The sequence below is a fragment of the Mytilus trossulus genome, unplaced genomic scaffold, assembly GCF_036588685.1.
Source record: "Mytilus trossulus isolate FHL-02 unplaced genomic scaffold, PNRI_Mtr1.1.1.hap1 h1tg000697l__unscaffolded, whole genome shotgun sequence".
NCBI classification, from domain to species: domain Eukaryota; kingdom Metazoa; phylum Mollusca; class Bivalvia; order Mytilida; family Mytilidae; genus Mytilus; species Mytilus trossulus.
The window spans coordinates 1-24,859 of NW_026963452.1; the positions used below are offsets into that span (position 1 = coordinate 1).

The window sequence follows — 24,859 nt, forward strand, 5'->3', positions numbered from 1 at the left end:
GTGCTTAGAAAATTAGGGTCTAAGCCTTGGTCGTCAGCCAAACTATTAAGATTCTTTTTGAGAATGTGGCTCATAGAGAGGCTAACCTCCCACCCCAGAAAAATGGCCTTCTTTAAGGGGTCCAGGATGGTAGCTCAAAGTCTGGATCAAGGTTGACTAGAGCTATTGGGCCCTCAAGGTGCCCATAAGGGACTAGGTCAACTCAGCTGTTTGAATGAAATTGTTCAGAAAAATTATTTTACCTACCAGCTGGTAGTATGAGGGCTGGTGGTAGCGGGGGGCGTAAGCTTAATTATGTTTATATAATGAGAGTTATAGTCATATGTGTAATTTTGATGGCTGTGTTTTCGATTGTCTTAATTGCCAAGCAACCTATTTCTTTAGGGCTAGTGCTATTGAGGGGGTCTATAATTGCATGTGTGGAGGTTGCACTGGAGGTTAGAAGGTTGTTAGGGTTCTTATTGTTCCTAACTTACGTTAGGGGTGTAATAGTCCTGTTCTTGTATGTTTTAAGGATCTACCCCAATGAAGTGTATCGTTTTAATCTAGAGTTTATGGTTCTCGTCAGAAGGTGTTGTGCCAGAGCGGTCCTTATGGGTCTTATGAATTACGAGTACAGAGAAATTAGCGGGTCTTTGTTTCTAAGTTTCATGGCTGAAAGAAGCGGGTTAAGGTTATATATCCTAATAGCTGGTGTGTTACTGTTTGTAATATTAGTGGTGTCGTATTTGTGCATAAAAACCATGGTGCCTTTACGAAGAGTAAAATAAACCTAAAATAGAAGATACAGTAGCTTAATTAAAGCGTCTCATTGAAAATGAGGAAGATGGATACTTTAGTACCTTGTGTCAAATCTGTAGGAGGGTTTGATTATGGCCCTAAATTTATGGGCAAAATGCTTCTCATGATTCTAAATGCGGGCTTGAACAAATTAAGTGCAAGTTCAACATCAGTGGGGAAAATTGGTTAATAAAGGAAACTTTAACCCAGCTTTTTGACAAATTCGGGGTCAATTGATGAATGCCAGCAGCCGCGGTTAGATTCAGTTCGAATATAAATTTAAGCGGATTGGTTAGAGTCAATGTTGTGTTATAAAACTATAAAAAAACTATAGGTGCAGTGTAATGTTAACGGTTTTTTGTGGTTATATTCCTAAAGTTTTAGTGAGCTTCTAACGAATCTATGAAGTGAAACCAGGATTAGATACCCTGTTATCCATAGTTTAAAACAAAAGTTCCTCTTAACTAAACATTTGGTTGTCAAAGAGAAATAAATAGGCGGTGTCTGAGATAGAAAACAGGGGATCCTGGGTGTTAAAGGATAACCCACCTACATTTGAGCCTTGTCTTATTAGTGCGTGTGTATGGTTGTTTACTCTAATATGGTGAGTGTCCGGGTAAAATTTTTGGTTATTACTGAAGCTAACTCTTATTTTACTTGCTGAGTTCGGTAAGGTAAGTTACTTTTAGTTAGGTGCAGCTACTAGAATTGGCTATATGCCCATGTAGCACAACTTCAAAAATAATTCAGATTGACATGCAGCTTATGACAAGGTTAATCTGGGATACAGATGTAACTTAAGCAATAATTCAAAGATTGAGCTACTAAAAGGTAGCTCAACTAAGTAGACAAATAAGATAAGAAAACTTGCCTTTGAAGAAGGACTTGTAAGTAAGGGTTAAAAATAAAATTACCCTGAATACAATCAGATGAGTACTAATCGCCCGTCGCTCGCGGGGAAACCTGTGAAAAGTCGTAACAAGGTAGCAGTAACGGAAGTTGCTGCTAGGCTATAATATGCATATATAGTAAATAATATTATATTTGCCTTCCAAGCAAAAGTTCTAATGAAATTAGTGTATGCTGGCCAAATAGTTTAAGCTAAAACGTTGAGCTGTTAATTCAAAATCGCAGTAATTTGCTTTGGCTTGCTTAAGTAGTTTAGGGAAAACATAAGATTTTCATTCTTAAGTCAGATAGTATTTCTCTTAAGTTGTGCTTAGTAGTTAATGTTAATATAACTGAGAACTGCAAATTCTCCATAGTCTAGTTAGGCCTAAGCTTAGTGCCACGTGGGGGATGATCCAGTTGCTTTGATGAAGCAAAGTTCAAAAGTAGTTTTTTGGCACTTAGAACTTCGAAGCGTTATAAAGAAAAATTGTAGTAAGTAGGGCTTTGATTCCTAAAGAAAAAGTTAATCTTCTTCTTCATAAATAAGTTAAAAGTAGTTAATATATAACTTAGAATTGTCAGTTCTAGATTCCTCTTACTGAGGCTTTTTATAATTTATCTTTTTTAAAGAGACGTGCATAATTGTTTTGTGAAAAGTGCACTTGAATTAAAATAGTATAAATAAATTTTAGTACCTTTTGCATAAGGGTTTTTCAAGACAAGTTTAAGAATTTAATTTTCCCGAATAAAAGAGAGTTATTTTTTTGAGTTAAGAAATCGTGGCAGAGATTTATTAAACTAAAGAATAGCGGCTAGATACTATTCGCGCTTTTAGATATCTGGTTGGCTTAAAAAGATGTGTAAGCATTTTCCTTAACTATTTAAGGGGTAAAATTTTTTGGGTTAAGCTGAAAAATACTAAAATTGATGTTAAAAAAAAAATTGGGTTTCTATAGGCTTTAAACTGGCTATTAGATATTAGTGTATTTTAACTAAAACCAGATGGGGAAAAAAGATTAATTGGGTTATTCATTTACTTTAAAATAAGCCTATGGTTGTAGGACCAGTGACTATGATAAAAACGAGTAAAAATATTATTTATTTGGTATTACTATTTTGTTTTACCTTAAAAAACTAAAGGCTAAATAAAAGTTTTTAAACGAATTCGGCAAACTAAACTTCTCGACTGTTTAACAAAAACATTTCCTTTTGATGTAAGTAAAAGGTAGTCCCTGCCCAGTGCAACTAGAGTAATGTTTGTTGTAAACGGCGGCGTTAACGTGAGCGTCCTAAGGTAGCGCGATAATTTGCCTTTCAATTGAAGGATGGTATGAAAGGGTTAACGAAGAAGGTGCTGTGTCTGAAAATTTAATTTAAACTAACTTTAAGGTGAAGAGGCCTTTATGTAAAAGAAGGACGACAAGACCCTATGAAGCTTTATCTTAATTGGAGTTTTTGGCTCTTATACGATTTTGATGGGAGATCAGTGAAAATAAGTCTTTCACTATTATATAAATCTAACTCGTATTTCCTAACTTTATATGTGTGGCTAGCTACTCTAGGGATAACAGCGCAATTTCTCCCGAAAGATGGTATTGGAGGGGAAGATTGCGACCTCGATGTTGGCTTTAGATATCCTAGAGGCGTAGAAGCTTCTAATGGTGGGTCTGTTCGCCCTTTAAAATCTAACATGAGCTGAGTTCAGAACGGCGTGAGCTAGTTCAGTTTCTATCCTCTTTTAAAAATGAGCTAATTTTGTACGAAAGGACTTTTTCGCTAAAGCAACGCTTTGCCCTGGCTCTGTCATTGCTTAAATAATGCTACGCAATAAACTGATTAGTTTATAAAAAGGGTTGCCTTTTATGAAGCTGAAGGCCAATTAGTGGCGGTAGGGCGTGTCGTTGGTTCTTGTTAAAATTAGTATTGCTATTTTATTAAAAAATAGGGTTAAAACGGGTTGCAAATTAGGTAAAAAATAAAACAGTCTATTAATGCAGCCAAAAAGCAGCAATCACCCACCTAAAGAATAAAACAAGGGTTCTAAAAAGGCGGTGTGTAATGGATTTGTGCTAGTAACAGACAAAAAAAAACCAAACACTGTGGAAACCCTTAAGAATGAGGTTTTTATAGTGTACCGCATTTCCTGTTACCGGCCGGTACAGTGACCGCAAGGCCTGTTCTCCTGTCCTTTTACACGGAAACCCTGTTGCTGGATGCATGTAAAAAGCCCTTAGTTAAGATAACTTATAAGTCAAAGTAAAACTTAATTTTACTTGACATTGTGTATTTTATTGAAAATCTAGTTGCGAATGCCCATACCTGTCCAAACTTGTTTTAGATTATGCTTTACAACCTGTTGTAGATAAGGTTTTGAACCCTTTACAGTGAGTAAGCATTTTTCAGAGTCATGTGAGACTTAACCTAATTAGTGGTAGAAAAAAAACAAACTTAAACCTAAATTCTAAAGCTATTTGCTTCCTGTGGTTAATTGTAAACTGCAGGAGAAATGGATCTAAGGTGTTAATTTTTTTCGTTTGCCCTAATTTTGGTTGCTCATTGTGATTTTTTGGGGTTTGAAAACTAGACTATCTGTATCTTAAAATCAAAAAATAAATAGAAATCAAGTCATATGAAAGTTCCCAAAGCGTAATTCATGGGTCACTTAAAGTCTAAGCAAAAAAGTAAATCAAAAATAAAATAAAATCAAAATGACACACTAATGCCTGGGGGGGCTGATCTGGAGGGGAGGAAATAGGAAAGCAGGTTAAATAGAGGTGACAAAATGTGGTGTGCAGCAACAAAATGAAGCTAAATAAAATTGTGAAACGTAGAAGCGTGAGCTTGTAAACAAGGTTGTGAGCGTCTTAAAAAGTAAGTGTTAACAATAGTATGTAATATTAACACGCCTAAAAGGGGGTTAGGTGGGTTATAAACTTACAAAGACTACAAGTGATGAAGTTTATGTCTGGTCCTGAGGTCCCTTTTAAGTGAGTTAGTTTCGTATAAAAGGTTTTTAAGCAAAGCAATGTTCTGTCACAGATCTGAGTGCTATAGACAATATTGTATAGGGCCTTTTTATGTAAATAAACGTGGCGTTAGGCTGTTAAATGTGCTGGTTATAGGATGGTTACATAGCAATAATTACTATATTTGCCTTCTGGGCAAAAATTTTAATGAAATTAGTGTACGCTGGGTGAATAAATTAAGCTAGAATGTTGAGCTGTTAATTGAAAATCCCAGTAATTTGCTTAGGGTATAAGATTCTTATTCTCAAGCCAGATAGCCTGTCTCTTAAGTTGTGTTTAGTTGCTAATGTTAATATAACTGAGAGCTACAAATTCTTCCTAGCTTAGTTGTACGTGGGGGGATGGCCCAGTTGCTTTGATGAAGCTAAGCTCAAAAGTAGTTTATTGCTCTGAGGTGTTATAAAGAAGTATTATAGTACGTAGGACTTTGATTCCTAAAGAAAAAGTTAAAGCTTTTCTTTATAAACAATTTAAGAGGAGTTAATTAGTTTTAGGCTCATCTCACTGAGGTTTTTTAGAATTTATCTTTCTAAAGAAATGCACACGATTGCCTCATAAAAAGCTTACTTGAAGTAAAGTGGGGCAAATAAATTTTAGTACTTCTTGCATAAGGGTAAAGCGAAGAGGCCTGTGTGTAAAAGAAGAGCAACAAGACCCTGCGAAGCTTTATTTTAATTGAAGTTTTTGGGTTTGTTAACCCAAAAGCTTATGCATAGCTTTAAGGTCTCTTTTAAGCGAGCGAGTTTTTAGCTAAAGCAATACTTTGTGACGGATCTGTAATGACATAAATAATATTGTATAATAGGCTGATTAACTTATAAAAAGGGTTCTTTTTATGTAAATGAGTGTGTTGCTTAGTGATAGATTGTTGAATGTGTTGGGCACTAGAGAGGCTGTATGAGAGTGGCTTAGGCAGGGGTTTGCTGCAAAAAAAGGCTTACTGTTAAGGGGTGTGTGAGATGGTTTTTTTTCATATAAAAACTGAGTGTTTAGAATAGACGTTGGAGGAGGGGACTTATGTCAGGGCGGAGGGGGGTGACACTGTTAGGGTGCTCCCATTACCTGAAACTATTTCAGCTGTTGGAGATGCTGTTGTGAATGGTGTCGCTGAAGTTGTTCCTGATAATCAGGAGGAAGGGGGCCCCCATGCTGAGGGTGGCTATGTTCCTTTAGAAGAACAAATAGCTGTTGTGGAGCCTGAAGTCCCAGCTAATGTCTGTCAGCCAGTCGAGCAGAGAAATGTGGTTGTAAGTGAAGAAGACAGTGTTCCTGATGTTAGTAAAGACGGGGTCAGTAGTTATTAATGCTCATAGTTAAAGTTTATTGGTGTATTAATAGTTATAATTTATTAAAATAATCCATAAGATAAGCAAAATTACAGTTAATTCGTTTATTGTTAGGCTGTTATGGTCTATTTAAAAACTGGTCAATACGGGTCTCCTTACACCTAATTAACTTGGTTTTAGTGTATGCTTGAAAGGCTACAAAGCCTTTGCGGGGAGTAAGCATTCTTCAGGACCACATGAGATTCAACCTAATTATTGGCAGAGAAAGTGGTGAATTTGACCCTTAAATTCTAAGTTACTTGGGCTCTATAGCTAATTGTAAGCTGTAGGATAATGGGGATTTGAGACGTTTATTTCCTCATTTACCCCAGCTCTGGTTGCTCATGTGGTTTTCGGTTCGAAAACGAGGCGTGTATCTTAAAAATAAAAAAATTTTTGAAGCGTAAGTTGTTGGTCGCTTTAAGTCTAATTAAAAATAAAGTAAAAATGGAGCAAAAACAAAGTTGGACACTTAACACTTTGGGTGTCTTCAGAGGTGTAAAAAGGGGGGTCCAAGCTTATGTGTACTCATAAAAAAATGCGGTGTGCGGGGGGTTTGTGCCTGTATATATAACAAAAATTCATGAGGTGGCCGAGGAAGAGGTGGTGAGCTGTAAACTCATAAACAAGGTGTAGGCCTTTCTTATGAGATGGTTGGTAACAATACTGTGAATAATATTAACACGCCTAAGAGGGTTGGTCCGTGACGAAGTACTAATAAGTTGGTGAAGATTATGAATGACAGGTTCTATGATTTGCCTTGTCCTGTAAACTTAAACGCTTGGTGAAGGTTTGGCTCTATACTAGGCTTGTGCCTAATTATCCAACTTCTAAGGGGTCTTTTATTGTCAACTCATTATACTGCTCATGAAGACATGGCATTCGATTCTGTAGTACATATTATGCGTAATGTGGAAAAAGGATGAATGTATTCATGCAAATGGGTCCTCTATGTTTTTTATCTGTATTTATGCGCACATTGCTCGTGGGCTGTATTATGGGTCTTATTTAGATAAGACAGTGTGGTATTTTGGGGTGCATTTGTTTTTGTTAACTATGGCGGAGGCTTTCCTCGGTTACACTTTGCCTTGGGGGCAAATGTCATATTGGGGGGCTACTGTTATTACTAATATACTTAGAGTGATCCCCGTAGTAGGAGAGAGTATGCTCCGCTATGTATGAGGGGGTTGGACCGTGTGTAATGCAACTCTAAAGCGGTTTTATACTTTACACTTTCTCTTACCGTTTGTGATAGTGGCGGTTGTTTTTTTACACCTGTTTTTTTTACATGAGAAAGGGAGTAATAACCCTTTGGGTATTGAAAGAGGTACTATGTGTGTGCCCTTCCACCCCTTCTATACTATTAAAGATCTTTTTGGTTATGTTTGCTTTAGGTTCTTTTTTATATATTTAGTGTGTGTGGATCCTGAGCTGTTAGGGAATCATTTAAAACTATTGGCCTGCTAATCCTATAAAAAACGCCAATCCATGTTCAGCCTGAGTGGTCATTTTATGTTTGCTTATGCAATCCTTCGTTCAATTCCTCATAAAGCGGGGGGGGTATATGTTATGTTTTTGTCGATTGTAGTATTATACCTAATTCCTAGTCTTCACAGAGGTAAGTATCGAAGTTTATGTTTTTACCCCGTTTAATCAAGTAGTGTTTTGAGTGTTGGTTGGTAGGTTTATTAGGTTAACATGGATTGGTGCTCGCCCAGTGCGGGAGCCTTATATCATTTTTGGGGCAGTGTCTTTCAGTCATTTATTTCTCTAGGTTGTTATTAAACCCTCTTTCTTTGTGGGTGTGGGGACAAGCTGCTTGAATACCCTAAATTCTGTAGGAGTCGTCCTGTAGACCTGAAATGGTTTAAGTTTTTAGCTTATTTCAAGTTATTAAAATTAGTAAATCGCGAAAGTAGCGCACGTGAGTGGGCTAATAAGTGTAGAAAAATATAAATATGTCCTTTTTACGGGAGTCGATATTTTGGTGATATTGTCCATGGGAACTAGGGAAAGACCTGTTCCGGTACCATGGTTTTTGTGATGATAGTAGCAGTGGCTGTGTTGGTCTTTGTTATATATATAGGATGCGTAATCCTTCTTACTAAATTTTCTTATCGCCATTTCTTGAACCGTCAACGATTAGAATTTTGATGGGACTATTGTGCCAATGTTGATGTTAGTAGGGTTGTGGTTTCCTTCTATAATTAACCTATATTATATAGAAGAAGTAAAACGGCCCCGGTGAAATTTTAAGGCGATTGGGAAACAATGGTACTGATCTTACGAATTTTGTCGCAATTTAGACACTCCAAGCTCTAGAGAAAGCGCTGAAAGAATTTCGTGTTATACAATTGATTCTTACATAGAAGACCAGCAGGAGACATTTAGAAAAGGAGGGTATCGTTTGTTGGATGTTGATAACCGGATGGTGGCTCCAGCAGATGTGCAAATAACTGCTTTTGTAAGAAGGTCTGATGTGCTCCATTCGTTTGCACTCCCTAAGTTACTAATTAAAGTAGATGCCATCCCAGGTCGAATTAATCGGCTTCCTATAAAAGCTTCCCAGTGTAGAATTATTTACGGGCAGTGTTCTGAAATTTGCGGGGTTAACCATAGATTTATACCGATTGTGATTGAGTTTATTCCTGAGAAATATTTTGTCATATGGTTGGAAGCTCTTAACTAAAATAAAAAATAAGCTAAAGCTTTTAAGAAGCGTTAAACTTTTTAATTTAATGAACTTGTACAATGGGCAAGTAGCTTTTAGTGATAAGGTGGTCTAATATTAGGATATAGGGCTCATGCCCCTAAGGCGCCGTGAGTAGTGGCTCTTATCTTTGTGAGAGCTGGCAGAGCTAATGCGTTTGATTTAGGATCAATTCATAAGTATATATACTTGCTTTCATGGCACAAGCTGGCAGACCTAATGCATACGATTTAAGCTCGTCTTATAAGATATACTCTTGTTTGTGTGTGAATTACAAAGCTAAGCCCAGTCTCATTATGGTTAGTGTCGAGTGTCTATTTAAGACTCTAAGGAGAGTAGCTGTTTTCTTTGGAGCCTCTATCCTATTAAGCCTTTGTCAAGTGTCAGCGGACTCTTTTACTCCCTTGGGGTCGACTAAGGCTGCACTGGTGGACTGAGTAGGCGTGGTTGTTGGTGTTATCCCTTTTGTAGGGGTGCTTCTCGCTGTGGGCTTCTATACTTTGTTGGAACGTAAAATTTTGGCTATCATTATAATCCGAAAGGGTCCATCCAAGGTGAGTTATATAGGGATCTTGCAGCCTTTTAGTGACGCAGGTAAGTTGTTATGTAAAGAGTTTATTGTGCCTACACGTGCTAACGTAGGGCCCTTCATTTTGGCTCCTGCACTAATATTAACTATCAGTTTACTTGGATGGCTTTTATACCCGTATAAGTCGGCTGAAGTGTTTTATGTTTTCGGGGTGATTCTGTTTATAGTTATTACTAGAGTCAGGGTTTACGGGGTAATAATATCCGGATGGGCTTCTAACTCTAAATACTCTTTGCTAGGTGCAGTTCGTGCGATGGCGCAAAGAATTTCTTATGAGATCCCTATAGGATTTATCTTCTTTTGTGTGGTGCTGTGCTCGGGTGTGTTTATGTTTCAAGAAATTAGGGTGTTCCAACAAAGGTCCTTTTTTTTCTTTTTTCCTTTGTGCGTAGTTATAGTTGTCTGAATGCTGTGTATGCTAGCTGAAACTAATCGGGCGCCATTTGATTTTGTGGAAGGAGAGTCGGAATTAGTGTCAGGATACAACGTGGAGTACAGCGGAGGGGGGTTTGCAGTTATATTTATTGCGGAGTACTCTAGTATTCTTCTCAGAAGGGGTTATAAGGGCGGCGATATTTTTCGGGGGAAATGAAGCGTTGATCGGGGTCTTTATGATGGCTTTTGCGGTCTTCTTTGTGGTTATTCGTGCTTCTTTACCTCGTTTACGTTATGATAAGTTAATGAGTTTGTGTTGGACTGTTCTTCTATGTGTCATACTTATGGCTAGTGTGTGTGTAGTAGTTCTAGTTAGGGTGTATGTAAGATAATATAAACTAGTATAATTCATTTACACTGAATGTGTCAGATAAAGTCTGTCTTACTTATGGTTAAAAGGTTGGCAATTAGACTTATTGCATTGATTATTATAAAAAACCTAAATATGAGTGTCATTGGGTTAAGCGTTCTAACTATTCTAAGTATGGGCGCCACAAGAGTCGCGATAGGGGGGGTAGAGTTGAACGGGTTGTACACCACAGACTTTGTAATAGGGTTAATGGTTACACTAACTCTATTTGTAGCAATTCTTTCCTACCTAAGGAGGGTTAAGATCCACCGGAAAGCAAGATTTAATTTAATAATTATCAGAATCAGCCTAATTTTAGTGATAAGATTCAGGGTGAGGAGGTTCTTTCTTTTTTTTTTTTTTTTGAAAGTGTGCTAGCCCCTCTGTTGTTATTAATTGTAGGCTGAGGCTATCAGCCAGAGCGTTTACAGGCAGGGGGGTATATAGTAATCTATACGGTGTTCGGATCTCTTTTTTTCTTATGGGGGGTAAGAGAACTCTATATTAGAGGGTTGAGGAGGAGGATAAGTTCTGTGGTAAGGCTAGTAAAAAAAAGGGGAATGAGATTGTGATGGCTATACATTCTAGGGTTTCTTATCAAGCTACCAATATATCCATTTCACCTGTGACTACCTAAGGCTCACGTAGAGGCCCCAGTAGCCGGTTCGATGCTATTGGCCGGGGTGGTACTAAAATTAGGAGGGTACGGGCTGCTTCGATTTATAATAGTTATACAAATAAGGCTTAGAAGCGTTTTTTTTGTGCTGCTACTAGTGGTGAACTTGGCAGGAGGTGTCTACGCAGGATTAGCGTGTGTACGGCAAGTGGACCTAAAATGTTTGGTAGCATATTCCTCTGTAGCGCATATGAGGCTTGTGCTATTAGGAGTGCTTAGCAACACGGTATTAGGGGTAGTGGGGGCCATTATTATTATGATCGGGCATGGGTTGTGTTCATCAGGTTTGTTCAGGTATGTGAATGCTATCTATAAGATGAGGCACTCGCGTCTGCTAGTAATAAATAAAGGGGGCTTGTTAGTCTGCCCAAGTCTAGTCTTAATGTGTTTCCTGTTAAGATCAAGCAACATAGCAGCCCCTCCTAGTCTAAACTTATTTGGGGAAATCCTCGTTTTCGGCGTGGGAGGGTGAATAAGTGGAGTGTTCCTGCTTATCCTGGGTCTGATAAGCTTTATTAGGGCATGTTTTAGACTATACCTATATGGAAGTTGTTGTCACGGGAAGGGGGTGTCACACAGGGAGTCCTTAAACTTGAGAAGAGTTTGTGATGTTTTTGTTCTGGCGGCTCATTGGATACCGCTGAACTTTATGTTTATGTTTATACCCTAAACAATGAATCGTAATCCTTATTCTCGTTACTATGTACCAGGTCCAAGTCCGTGGCCCTTTTTTGTGGCTATCTCGGCAAACGGAATAGCGGTAGGGTTAATTTTGTGACTGCATCGAACTCCCAGATTTCTATTAATAGGAATGAGGTTGGGGTGTATACTATTGAGAACTTTTAGATGATGGCGAGACTTAATTCGTGAGGGAGATATTGGGTTTCATACTCGCTTCGTAATCAAGAGATTTCGTGATGGAGTTGCCCTTTTTATTCTGTCTGAAGTAATGTTCTTCTTTTCTTTTTTTTGGACTTTCTTCCATAATGCCTTAAGACCCTCGTGTGAACTAGGGATGCGATGACCCCCTCCAGGGATCCGCACGCCAAACCCGTCGTCGACAAGGCTGTTCGAGACAGGTCTTTTAATTAGGAGGGGGTTATTCGTAACTCAAGCCCATAAGAGAATGCGTTTGAAGGATTATGATGTTGGGCCATTTATTGGCCTAGTGGTAACAATTTTATGTGGGACTGTGTTCTTCCTAGTGCAACTTCGAGAATACTACTGAAACTCATACACTATTGCAGATAGGGTGTATGGAAGAGTGTTTTATTTACTAACTGGGTTTCATGGAATGCACGTAGTTGTGGGGACTCTTTGACTAATGGTGAGGTTAGTCCGACTATGGCGTGGGGAGTTTTCCAGTCAACGGCACTTTGGTTTTGAGGCTTGCATTTGGTACTGACACTTCGTAGATGTGGTATGGGTAGCATTATGATGTTTAGTATATGTGTGGTTTGGAGGATGGTTATACATGTGGTGGTTCAAAATATGAGACGGGGACGTCTATACGTTTAAGTACCCAGACGCAAAGCCTTCGTGGTATGCGTACATTCAAGAAGAGCATGCTCCGTCCTGATATAAGATTCCTGACCATTTAAAAGGTTAAAAATAGGAGTCATACAGACTAGTTAAACAGTTTTGATTTGAAATCAAGTACCAAAGCGATTCCAAGCGCTTACTAGTCTGAGTAAAGTAGTCTAATTAAGGACAGAAGACCTATGATTTTCAAGTGTTATAAGTAACCTTTACTTGAAATGGTAAGCTTTGTGGTAAGACCTATAAAATTAGTGAGATTAGGGGTAATATTGATCGGGACAATTCTTAGGGTTAGAAGAGAAGAGATAGTAGGGGTGTGACTCGGTTTAGAGCTAAATCTGTATGGATTTCTTGTAATTATAAACCCTGATGGTCACTATAGTCCTGAGCCCTGTGTAAAATATTTTGTGGTACAAAGAACGGGGTCAATTCTGATACTAGTGGGTTTTGTAACCTTGATAGAGCAGCACGTAGTGAGAGGGCTGGTGATAAGGGGGGCGGGTACAGTGTTAAAATCTGGCGTTTTCCCGCTACATTCGTGGGTCCCTTCAATTATTAAGAACAGCAGATGGTTAGCAAGAGGGTTAATATTAACTTGGCAAAAAGTCGCCCCCCTTGTCTTTTTATCAATAATTATACCCTCTAAGGGGTTGTGAGTAGTAATTGTATTGATAGCTGGAATTGGGGCAGTAGGGGGCCTTAACCAGAATTCAGTACGAGTAATAAGCGCGTACTCGTCGTTTGTGCATACATCATGAATGCTGTTAGGGCTCACATGGTCAAGAGTAGTCTTTGTAGGGTATTTTGCAGTTTACTCGCTGTCGGTAGGGCTGTTTTTTTATGGGTGCTCAATAATAAACAAAACAAGAATGGGCGGTCAGATTAGTAGAGCCGCGAGGGGTATAGGGTTACTGATACTGATGGGGATGCCTCCTTTCCTTGGCTTTCTAGCGAAAGTATTGGTGTTTCTAATGAGAGGAAGGGCTGTAATCGTGGCTTGTATTATAGGTTCAGTAATCAGGCTAAAATTCTACATTGACTTTTTTTATAGGATAGTAATAAAAAGGTTAGTAGACAAAAACAAAGCAGAATTCAAGATTATGTGGAGGATAGTGATCGGGGCTAACCTAGCAGGGGGGGCATTGATCTTGGTGAGATTTATTTAGAAACTGCTTTTAGGCCAGGGGCGTTTTGATTTCGGCTCAAAAAGAGTGGGTAAAACCACAAAAGTATGATAAAAAGGTAATTTAAAATAAAATATTTTGTTTCAAACATAACTATAGGTAGTTGTTACCTCCTTTTTGTAGAATGGTACTTTAAAAAAAAGGATTGGTTTGCATCTAATTATTAAGCCTAGGTTTTCATTCTTAAGTGAGGAAGTTAATTAACATAATAGGGCTGCTAACTTTGTTATAAATGGCTTGTACCATTTTTCCTTATAAAAAAGTAGTTTAATTTAAGAACGATAGGTTGTGGGGCTATTAGTGGTGTCAACCCTTTTTTAGCTAGATATAGTTTAAAATAAAATATTGGCTTTGGGAGCTAAAGACACTTCCATAAGTTTTCTAGAAGAATGGTTATGGGGTTAAGAGTTGCGTTTGTCTGCATTGTGTCTTTTTTGTTTACGGGGTTATTTATGCTACTAAGGGAAAAGCGGGGTCTAGACCGAGAAAAGTGCAGTCCATATGAGTGTGGATTTGAGCCTATTGGAAGAGCTCGGAGGCCCTTTTCTATCCGATTCTTTCTAGTAGCAGTTTTGTTCGTCGTGTTTGATGTAGAGGTAGTGCTGTTAATACCTTTTGCCTACATGTTCTTTTACGGTAAGAGAGTGTTAGGGATTTTGTCCTCAAGGGGTTTCCTTCTTATCTTGTTTGGGGGTCTCTACCACGAATATCGTGAGGGGTCTTTGGAATGAGTAGGTTAATACTAGAAGTGGCATTTATGCGAAACGAATTTTGATGAGAGGTGATTGTAAGAGGCTTACTTTTGCTGTTGGAAGTGTATTGTGTGTACCTGTGGTTTTCACGTCGAGAGTGCTTCTTAAGGAAGTATGGGACCAATGAAAGTTCTCAAGGATCTAATAGAAGGTTTGAAAAGGCATATCTTACTATAGCGTATAGGGAAAAAAATATTAAGAGGCTAAAATCTAGTGCGGCTCTAAGGGCTAATAAGGCTAGATGATTGGCTTCTAAGTAAGGATAAATAAAATGATAAAAATACTAAAAAAGGAAGAAGTAGGGGGTTATGGAGAAGTGGAGTCCTGGTGACGTCGATGGCTGTGATCAACAAATCACAAAGATATTGGAACCCTTTATCTGTATAGCGGAGTCTGAGGAGGGTTGTTTGGAGCAAGGTTGAGGTTAATGATCCGAATGCAACTGGGGCATCCTGGAGCAGTGTTCTTAAAAAGAGATTGATTCTATAATGTGGTGGTTACAACGCATGCCTTAATAATAATTTTTTTTGCTGTGATACCTATCTTAATTGGAGCTTTCGGTAATTGGTTGATTCCTCTGCTAGTAGGAGGTAAAGATATAATTTACCCGCGAATAAACAACTTAAGTTATTGACTATCTCCTAATGCACTATATTTACTAATACTGTCCTTTAGAACGGATAAAGGAGTTGGTGCTGGATGAACTATTTACCCCCCTTTATCTGTGTACCCCTATCATAGGGGCCCTAGGATGGATGTTCTTATTGTGTCACTACATCTAGCTGGGCTCAGCTCTCTAGTGGGGGCTATTAACTTTGCTAGGACCAATAAAAATATGCCAGTGTTAGAAATGAAAGGAGAACGAGCGGAGCTTTATGTTTTAAGGATTAGAGTTACTGCAGTTCTTTTAATTATTTCAATTCCGGTTCTAGGAGGGGGCATCACAATAATCTTGTTTGACCGAAACTTTAACACAACTTTTTTCGATCCCGCAGGAGGGGGGGACCCCGTTTTGTTCCAACATTTGTTTTGATTTTTTGGGCATCCGGAAGTGTATATTCTTATTCTACCTGCCTTTGGTGTGATATCAAAAGTAATTATGCATTGCTCTGGAAAAGAAGCGGTTTTTGGTCTAATTGGGATAGTATACGCAATAATCGGAATTGGAGGGTTAGGGTGTATGGTGTGGGCTCACCACATGTTTACCGTAGGTCTTAATGTTGATACTCGAGGCTATTTTTCTACCGCAACTATAGTAATCGCTGTTCCAACAGGGGTGAAAGTATTCAGATGACTGGCAACTATAGCAGGAAGAAAATTCAAAATAAAGCCTGCCGCCTACTGAAGTACTGGGTTTCTGTTTTTATTCACCGTGGGAGGGCTAACAGGGGTCTTACTGTCTAGGGCTTCTATGGATGTGTCTCTACACGACACATATTATGTGGTGGCTCATTTCCATTATGTGCTAAGAATAGGGGCGGTGTTTGGGGTGTTCTGTGGTCTTAACCATTGGTTGCCAAATTTTGTTGGAGTATGCTTTAATAAGAAATGGAGGAAAGCCCATTTTATAGCAATATTTTTTGGGGTAAATACTACCTTCTTTCCTCAGCATTTCTTAGGCCTAAGAGGAATGCCTCGACGGTATATAGACTACGCTGATATTTATGCTCACTGACATTGGGTGTCTTCTTATGGGTCCGCTGTGTCTTTTGGGTCTCTAATATATTTTAAGTTCCTTCTATGAGAGGCTCTAGTAAGCCAGCGAGGGGTTGTATTTAGTGGGGGTTTATGTGGTGAAATAGACTGAGCAGGTACCCGAGACCTTTATCCAGGAAGGAAGCATGTTTATAGCCAATTGCCATTTGTGTGAACTAACCCTTATAACACGTGTATCACTTATATTTATAAGAAATCGCGTAATCAATAATTTAAAGTCATGTTAATAGATGTTTTTTCTAGATTTGATGCTCACAGCTATAACTTAATTTGGTTGTCTATGCCGTTATGGTTGCTGTCTTCTATAGTGCCAATAACCGTGCTATTTAGAGACGTGTACACTAAGGGTAGAAGTACGAGCTCTTTTCGGAGTTTGGTGCTATCCTTTACTTATTCGATGATTCGATTGAACGGAAAGGGACTAAAGCTATCTGGGTTTCCTCTAGTAATAAGGGGTCTGTTCATGATAATTCTGATACTAAATCTGTCTGGAAACTTTCCATTCTTTTTCCCTGTAAGAGGGCAGTTTGTGTTCGGGTTCTCCTTTGCTTTGTCTATTTGAACTTGTTTAGTTTTATCTAGTCTTTTATGCAGATTTGAGCAGGGGTTGATGAGTCTCGTTCCAACAGGTTGCCCGTTAATCCTTGTGCCTTTTATAGTAGTGGTTGAGCTAATTAGTGGCATACTTCGCCCTTTAACATTAGTTTTACGTCTGACACTAAATCTGGGAGCTGGTAAAGTAATTCTAACTATATGCAGGAGAGAGTTAGTAGTTAGCTGGTTAAATAGCAGAAGGCTGCTTACAGGAGTTGGGGGTATTAAAGGGTTAATAATGGGCGGAGGTGTTTTTGGAGCCGCTGAAGTTGCAATCGCGTGTATTCAGTGTTATATTTTTTGTGTCTTATTGTGTCTCTATACGGAGGATCATAGAAGGTAGGTAGTTTTAAAAGCTTTGCTGAAGCGACGGCCTTGTAAGTCGTAGAAAACTATGTGTTTTAAAGCTATGATTTGAATAAAATTCCTAGGAGTTTTCTTAATAAGTATAGGCTGTTTTGTAATCTTCCGTATAAACAAACACCTTTTGTGTTTATTTGTAGGGCTTGAAATAATAAGACTAGGCTTATTGTTTGTAACCCATGTGTTTCTAATAAATCAGTTTTGGTTAATTTTACTAATTCTATGTTTAGCTGTTTGCGAAGCCAGAATTTGCTTGGCCCTTCTGGTTATGGTGATGCGACTATGCGGAGACGATTTGATGTCAAGGTTACTAAGAGATGGCTCGTAAAAATAGTATCATACAATTAAAAAGTAACTTAGGGTTACTTTTACTGATTCTGATTGGATACTTATTTATTCTTAGAGGGAGGACCTTTGGAAAAGCTTATTTATTGGAAGTTACTGTTTGAGAGAGTAATTGTCTCTCATTTAGCTTCAGAGTTCTACTAGATAGCGTAAGAATAGTCTTTGTTGGGACGGTTTTGGTAATTAGAGGAAGTGTAGCAACCTACTGCAAGTGGTATATAGCTGGAGAGCCATACTACAAGCGGTTTATGGGATTAGTATGGTTGTTTGTGCTGTCTATAGTGTTTATAATCTTAGTTCCTAATTTAGTAATACTTTTAATTGGTTGAGACGGGCTAGGGCTCACCTCATTCCTATTAGTGGCTTATTACCAGAACAATAAGAGGTTATCTGCGGCTATGTTGACAGCTTTGACTAATCGAATTGGGGATGTTTTTGTACTTTTTAGAGTTTCTATTTTTTTAAGAGAAGGGGGGTGGTTAATTTATATATACCACCCAGTGCAGACATGGGTTAATTTAGGGTTTGTGGTAGTTCTTGCAGGTATAACTAAAAGCGCACAAATGCCGTTTTGCGCATGGCTACCTGCTGCCATGGCGGCACCCACACCGGTCTCCTCTTTGGTGCATTCTTCGACATTGGTGACAGCTGGGGTTTATTTGATTCTTCGCTCTTTTTATATTATCAGAGCTAATCCCTTTGTGACTCAAATACTTATAGTCTTAAGACTATTTACTCTAATATTAGCGGGGTCAAGGGCTGTGTTTGCGTTTGACCTAAAAAAGGTAATCGCACTCTCTCGACTTTGAGGCAGTTAAGGTTAATAATATTCTCGATTTCAATCCTTCTTCCGTCTGTAGCTTTTTTTCATTTAGTAACCCATGCGGTATTTAAAGCTTTGTTGTTTCTAGGCGCAGGGGGTGTTATTCATAGAAACCAAAGAATCCAAGATATCCGGGGGTTAAGAAGCTTGTGGCAAGGATTACCGGTAAGAATGGGTGCAATAACGGTTGCAATTGTGTCCTTGAGAGGGGCCCCGTTTATAAGAGGGTTTTTCTCTAAAGACCTAATAATTGAGCTAAGAATGATAGACAGAAGAATAACTTATGGGTGCTATTTATTAGAGCTAACAGGTTTAATCTTCACTTCTTTTTATAGGGCACGGATTGTATTTAGAGTAATACTTGGGTCTAATTACGTTAATAGCAGAAGTTTGCGGATTAATGAGCACTTAAATATACAAACTCCTTTTCTTAGCCTGTATATTGGGGCTATTATCTTAGGAGGGGTATTAGGGAGGAAAATAGAGAGGTTTGGGTTTGTAGTAGTTCTTGAGAAATATGAGAGAGTCAGAGTATTTCTTATTCCCTTTGTAGGGTTAATTTTGTGATGAGGAGTGCTTAGAAAATTAGGGTCTAAGCCTTGGTCGTCAGCCAAACTATTAAGATTCTTTTTGAGAATGTGGCTCATAGAGAGGCTAACCTCCCACCCCAGAAAAATGGCCTTCTTTAAGGGGTCCAGGATGGTAGCTCAAAGTCTGGATCAAGGTTGACTAGAGCTATTGGGCCCTCAAGGTGCCCATAAGGGACTAGGTCAACTCAGCTGTTTGAATGAAATTGTTCAGAAAAATTATTTTACCTACCAGCTGGTAGTATGAGGGCTGGTGGTAGCGGGGGGCGTAAGCTTAATTATGTTTATATAATGAGAGTTATAGTCATATGTGTAATTTTGATGGCTGTGTTTTCGATTGTCTTAATTGCCAAGCAACCTATTTCTTTAGGGCTAGTGCTATTGAGGGGGTCTATAATTGCATGTGTGGAGGTTGCACTGGAGGTTAGAAGGTTGTTAGGGTTCTTATTGTTCCTAACTTACGTTAGGGGTGTAATAGTCCTGTTCTTGTATGTTTTAAGGATCTACCCCAATGAAGTGTATCGTTTTAATCTAGAGTTTATGGTTCTCGTCAGAAGGTGTTGTGCCAGAGCGGTCCTTATGGGTCTTATGAATTACGAGTACAGAGAAATTAGCGGGTCTTTGTTTCTAAGTTTCATGGCTGAAAGAAGCGGGTTAAGGTTATATATCCTAATAGCTGGTGTGTTACTGTTTGTAATATTAGTGGTGTCGTATTTGTGCATAAAAACCATGGTGCCTTTACGAAGAGTAAAATAAACCTAAAATAGAAGATACAGTAGCTTAATTAAAGCGTCTCATTGAAAATGAGGAAGATGGATACTTTAGTACCTTGTGTCAAATCTGTAGGAGGGTTTGATTATGGCCCTAAATTTATGGGCAAAATGCTTCTCATGATTCTAAATGCGGGCTTGAACAAATTAAGTGCAAGTTCAACATCAGTGGGGAAAATTGGTTAATAAAGGAAACTTTAACCCAGCTTTTTGACAAATTCGGGGTCAATTGATGAATGCCAGCAGCCGCGGTTAGATTCAGTTCGAATATAAATTTAAGCGGATTGGTTAGAGTCAATGTTGTGTTATAAAACTATAAAAAAACTATAGGTGCAGTGTAATGTTAACGGTTTTTTGTGGTTATATTCCTAAAGTTTTAGTGAGCTTCTAACGAATCTATGAAGTGAAACCAGGATTAGATACCCTGTTATCCATAGTTTAAAACAAAAGTTCCTCTTAACTAAACATTTGGTTGTCAAAGAGAAATAAATAGGCGGTGTCTGAGATAGAAAACAGGGGATCCTGGGTGTTAAAGGATAACCCACCTACATTTGAGCCTTGTCTTATTAGTGCGTGTGTATGGTTGTTTACTCTAATATGGTGAGTGTCCGGGTAAAATTTTTGGTTATTACTGAAGCTAACTCTTATTTTACTTGCTGAGTTCGGTAAGGTAAGTTACTTTTAGTTAGGTGCAGCTACTAGAATTGGCTATATGCCCATGTAGCACAACTTCAAAAATAATTCAGATTGACATGCAGCTTATGACAAGGTTAATCTGGGATACAGATGTAACTTAAGCAATAATTCAAAGATTGAGCTACTAAAAGGTAGCTCAACTAAGTAGACAAATAAGATAAGAAAACTTGCCTTTGAAGAAGGACTTGTAAGTAAGGGTTAAAAATAAAATTACCCTGAATACAATCAGATGAGTACTAATCGCCCGTCGCTCGCGGGGAAACCTGTGAAAAGTCGTAACAAGGTAGCAGTAACGGAAGTTGCTGCTAGGCTATAATATGCATATATAGTAAATAATATTATATTTGCCTTCCAAGCAAAAGTTCTAATGAAATTAGTGTATGCTGGCCAAATAGTTTAAGCTAAAACGTTGAGCTGTTAATTCAAAATCGCAGTAATTTGCTTTGGCTTGCTTAAGTAGTTTAGGGAAAACATAAGATTTTCATTCTTAAGTCAGATAGTATTTCTCTTAAGTTGTGCTTAGTAGTTAATGTTAATATAACTGAGAACTGCAAATTCTCCATAGTCTAGTTAGGCCTAAGCTTAGTGCCACGTGGGGGATGATCCAGTTGCTTTGATGAAGCAAAGTTCAAAAGTAGTTTTTTGGCACTTAGAACTTCGAAGCGTTATAAAGAAAAATTGTAGTAAGTAGGGCTTTGATTCCTAAAGAAAAAGTTAATCTTCTTCTTCATAAATAAGTTAAAAGTAGTTAATATATAACTTAGAATTGTCAGTTCTAGATTCCTCTTACTGAGGCTTTTTATAATTTATCTTTTTTAAAGAGACGTGCATAATTGTTTTGTGAAAAGTGCACTTGAATTAAAATAGTATAAATAAATTTTAGTACCTTTTGCATAAGGGTTTTTCAAGACAAGTTTAAGAATTTAATTTTCCCGAATAAAAGAGAGTTATTTTTTTGAGTTAAGAAATCGTGGCAGAGATTTAATTAAACTAAAGAATAGCGGCTAGATACTATTCGCGCTTTTAGATATCTGGTTGGCTTAAAAAGATGTGTAAGCATTTTCCTTAACTATTTAAGGGGTAAAATTTTTTGGGTTAAGCTGAAAAATACTAAAATTGATGTTAAAAAAAAATTGGGTTTCTATAGGCTTTAAACTGGCTATTAGATATTAGTGTATTTTAACTAAAACCAGATGGGGAAAAAAGATTAATTGGGTTATTCATTTACTTTAAAATAAGCCTATGGTTGTAGGACCAGTGACTATGATAAAAACGAGTAAAAATATTATTTATTTGGTATTACTATTTTGTTTTACCTTAAAAAACTAAAGGCTAAATAAAAGTTTTTAAACGAATTCGGCAAACTAAACTTCTCGACTGTTTAACAAAAACATTTCCTTTTGATGTAAGTAAAAGGTAGTCCCTGCCCAGTGCAACTAGAGTAATGTTTGTTGTAAACGGCGGCGTTAACGTGAGCGTCCTAAGGTAGCGCGATAATTTGCCTTTCAATTGAAGGATGGTATGAAAGGGTTAACGAAGAAGGTGCTGTGTCTGAAAATTTAATTTAAACTAACTTTAAGGTGAAGAGGCCTTTATGTAAAAGAAGGACGACAAGACCCTATGAAGCTTTATCTTAATTGGAGTTTTTGGCTCTTATACGATTTTGATGGGAGATCAGTGAAAATAAGTCTTTCACTATTATATAAATCTAACTCGTATTTCCTAACTTTATATGTGTGGCTAGCTACTCTAGGGATAACAGCGCAATTTCTCCCGAAAGATGGTATTGGAGGGGAAGATTGCGACCTCGATGTTGGCTTTAGATATCCTAGAGGCGTAGAAGCTTCTAATGGTGGGTCTGTTCGCCCTTTAAAATCTAACATGAGCTGAGTTCAGAACGGCGTGAGCTAGTTCAGTTTCTATCCTCTTTTAAAAATGAGCTAATTTTGTACGAAAGGACTTTTTCGCTAAAGCAACGCTTTGCCCTGGCTCTGTCATTGCTTAAATAATGCTACGCAATAAACTGATTAGTTTATAAAAAGGGTTGCCTTTTATGAAGCTGAAGGCCAATTAGTGGCGGTAGGGCGTGTCGTTGGTTCTTGTTAAAATTAGTATTGCTATTTTATTAAAAAATAGGGTTAAAACGGGTTGCAAATTAGGTAAAAAATAAAACAGTCTATTAATGCAGCCAAAAAGCAGCAATCACCCACCTAAAGAATAAAACAAGGGTTCTAAAAAGGCGGTGTGTAATGGATTTGTGCTAGTAACAGACAAAAAAAAAACCAAACACTGTGGAAACCCTTAAGAATGAGGTTTTATAGTGTACCGCATTTCCTGTTACCGGCCGGTACAGTGACCGCAAGGCCTGTTCTCCTGTCCTTTTACACGGAAACCCTGTTGCTGATGCATGTAAAAAGCCCTTAGTTAAGATAACTTATAAGTCAAAGTAAAACTTAATTTTACTTGACATTGTGTATTTTATTGAAAATCTAGTTGCGAATGCCCATACCTGTCCAAACTTGTTTTAGATTATGCTTTACAACCTGTTGTAGATAAGGTTTTGAACCCTTTACAGTGAGTAAGCATTTTTCAGAGTCATGTGAGACTTAACCTAATTAGTGGTAGAAAAAAACAAACTTAAACCTAAATTCTAAAGCTATTTGCTTCCTGTGGTTAATTGTAAACTGCAGGAGAAATGGATCTAAGGTGTTAATTTTTTTCGTTTGCCCTAATTTTGGTTGCTCATGTGATTTTTTGGGGTTTGAAAAACTAGACTATCTGTATCTTAAAATCAAAAAATAAATAGAAATCAAGTCATATGAAAGTTCCCAAAGCGTAATTCATGGGTCACTTAAAGTCTAAGCAAAAAAGTAAATCAAAAATAAAATAAAATCAAAATGACACACTAATGCCTGGGGGGGCTGATCTGGAGGGGAGGAAATAGGAAAGCAGGTTAAATAGAGGTGACAAAAATGTGGTGTGCAGCAACAAAATGAAGCTAAATAAAATTGTGAAACGTAGAAGCGTGAGCTTGTAAACAAGGTTGTGAGCGTCTTAAAAAGTAAGTGTTAACAATAGTATGTAATATTAACACGCCTAAAAGGGGGTTAGGTGGGTTATAAACTTACAAAGACTACAAGTGATGAAGTTTATGTCTGGTCCTGAGGTCCCTTTTAAGTGAGTTAGTTTCGTATAAAAGGTTTTTAAGCAAAGCAATGTTCTGTCACAGATCTGAGTGCTATAGACAATATTGTATAGGGCCTTTTTATGTAAATAAACGTGGCGTTAGGCTGTTAAATGTGCTGGTTATAGGATGGTTACATAGCAATAATTACTATATTTGCCTTCTGGGCAAAAATTTTAATGAAATTAGTGTACGCTGGGTGAATAAATTAAGCTAGAATGTTGAGCTGTTAATTGAAAATCCCAGTAATTTGCTTAGGGTATAAGATTCTTATTCTCAAGCCAGATAGCCTGTCTCTTAAGTTGTGTTTAGTTGCTAATGTTAATATAACTGAGAGCTACAAATTCTTCCTAGCTTAGTTGTACGTGGGGGGATGGCCCAGTTGCTTTGATGAAGCTAAGCTCAAAAGTAGTTTATTGCTCTGAGGTGTTATAAAGAAGTATTATAGTACGTAGGACTTTGATTCCTAAAGAAAAAGTTAAAGCTTTTCTTTATAAACAATTTAAGAGGAGTTAATTAGTTTTAGGCTCATCTCACTGAGGTTTTTTAGAATTTATCTTTCTAAAGAAATGCACACGATTGCCTCATAAAAAGCTTACTTGAAGTAAAGTGGGGCAAATAAATTTTAGTACTTCTTGCATAAGGGTAAAGCGAAGAGGCCTGTGTGTAAAAGAAGAGCAACAAGACCCTGCGAAGCTTTATTTTAATTGAAGTTTTTGGGTTTGTTAACCCAAAAGCTTATGCATAGCTTTAAGGTCTCTTTTAAGCGAGCGAGTTTTTAGCTAAAGCAATACTTTGTGACGGATCTGTAATGACATAAATAATATTGTATAATAGGCTGATTAACTTATAAAAAGGGTTCTTTTTATGTAAATGAGTGTGTTGCTTAGTGATAGATTGTTGAATGTGTTGGGCACTAGAGAGGCTGTATGAGAGTGGCTTAGGCAGGGGTTTGCTGCAAAAAAAGGCTTACTGTTAAGGGGTGTGTGAGATGGTTTTTTTTCATATAAAAACTGAGTGTTTAGAATAGACGTTGGAGGAGGGGACTTATGTCAGGGCGGAGGGGGTGACACTGTTAGGGTGCTCCCATTACCTGAAACTATTTCAGCTGTTGGAGATGCTGTTGTGAATGGTGTCGCTGAAGTTGTTCCTGATAATCAGGAGGAAGGGGGCCCCCATGCTGAGGGTGGCTATGTTCCTTTAGAAGAACAAATAGCTGTTGTGGAGCCTGAAGTCCCAGCTAATGTCTGTCAGCCAGTCGAGCAGAGAAATGTGGTTGTAAGTGAAGAAGACAGTGTTCCTGATGTTAGTAAAGACGGGGTCAGTAGTTATTAATGCTCATAGTTAAAGTTTATTGGTGTATTAATAGTTATAATTTATTAAAATAATCCATAAGATAAGCAAAATTACAGTTAATTCGTTTATTGTTAGGCTGTTATGGTCTATTTAAAAACTGGTCAATACGGGTCTCCTTACACCTAATTAACTTGGTTTTAGTGTATGCTTGAAAGGCTACAAAGCCTTT

General features: G+C 37.8%; 2 protein-coding genes and 2 pseudogenes across 2 annotated transcripts; all 4 read left to right on the forward strand.

The window, feature by feature from the left end:
- Nucleotides 1–305: 305 nt before the first annotated feature.
- Nucleotides 306–770, forward strand: LOC134702766 (NADH-ubiquinone oxidoreductase chain 6-like). The gene has a single exon (XM_063563419.1). It carries the CDS (start codon nucleotides 306–308, stop codon nucleotides 768–770), a length of 465 nt encoding a protein of 154 aa, XP_063419489.1.
- An 8,159-nt stretch (nucleotides 771–8,929) lies between these two features.
- On the forward strand, nucleotides 8,930–10,088 carry LOC134702767 (NADH-ubiquinone oxidoreductase chain 1-like). The gene is given in 2 exon segments (XM_063563420.1): nucleotides 8,930–9,871; nucleotides 9,873–10,088. Coding segments are annotated over 2 exon segments (1,158 nt in total).
- Nucleotides 10,089–10,107: 19 nt separating this feature from the next.
- On the forward strand, nucleotides 10,108–11,451 carry LOC134702765 (NADH-ubiquinone oxidoreductase chain 4-like; annotated as a pseudogene).
- A 3-nt stretch (nucleotides 11,452–11,454) lies between these two features.
- On the forward strand, nucleotides 11,455–24,654 carry LOC134702768 (cytochrome c oxidase subunit 3-like; annotated as a pseudogene).
- The last annotated feature ends 205 nt before the right edge of the window (nucleotides 24,655–24,859 follow it).

What these genes read in the sequence shown, in the direction of transcription:
- LOC134702766 (XM_063563419.1), top strand. Translation starts at nt 306, where the DNA reads ATGAGAGTTATAGTCATATGTGTAATTTTGATGGCTGTGTTTTCGATT.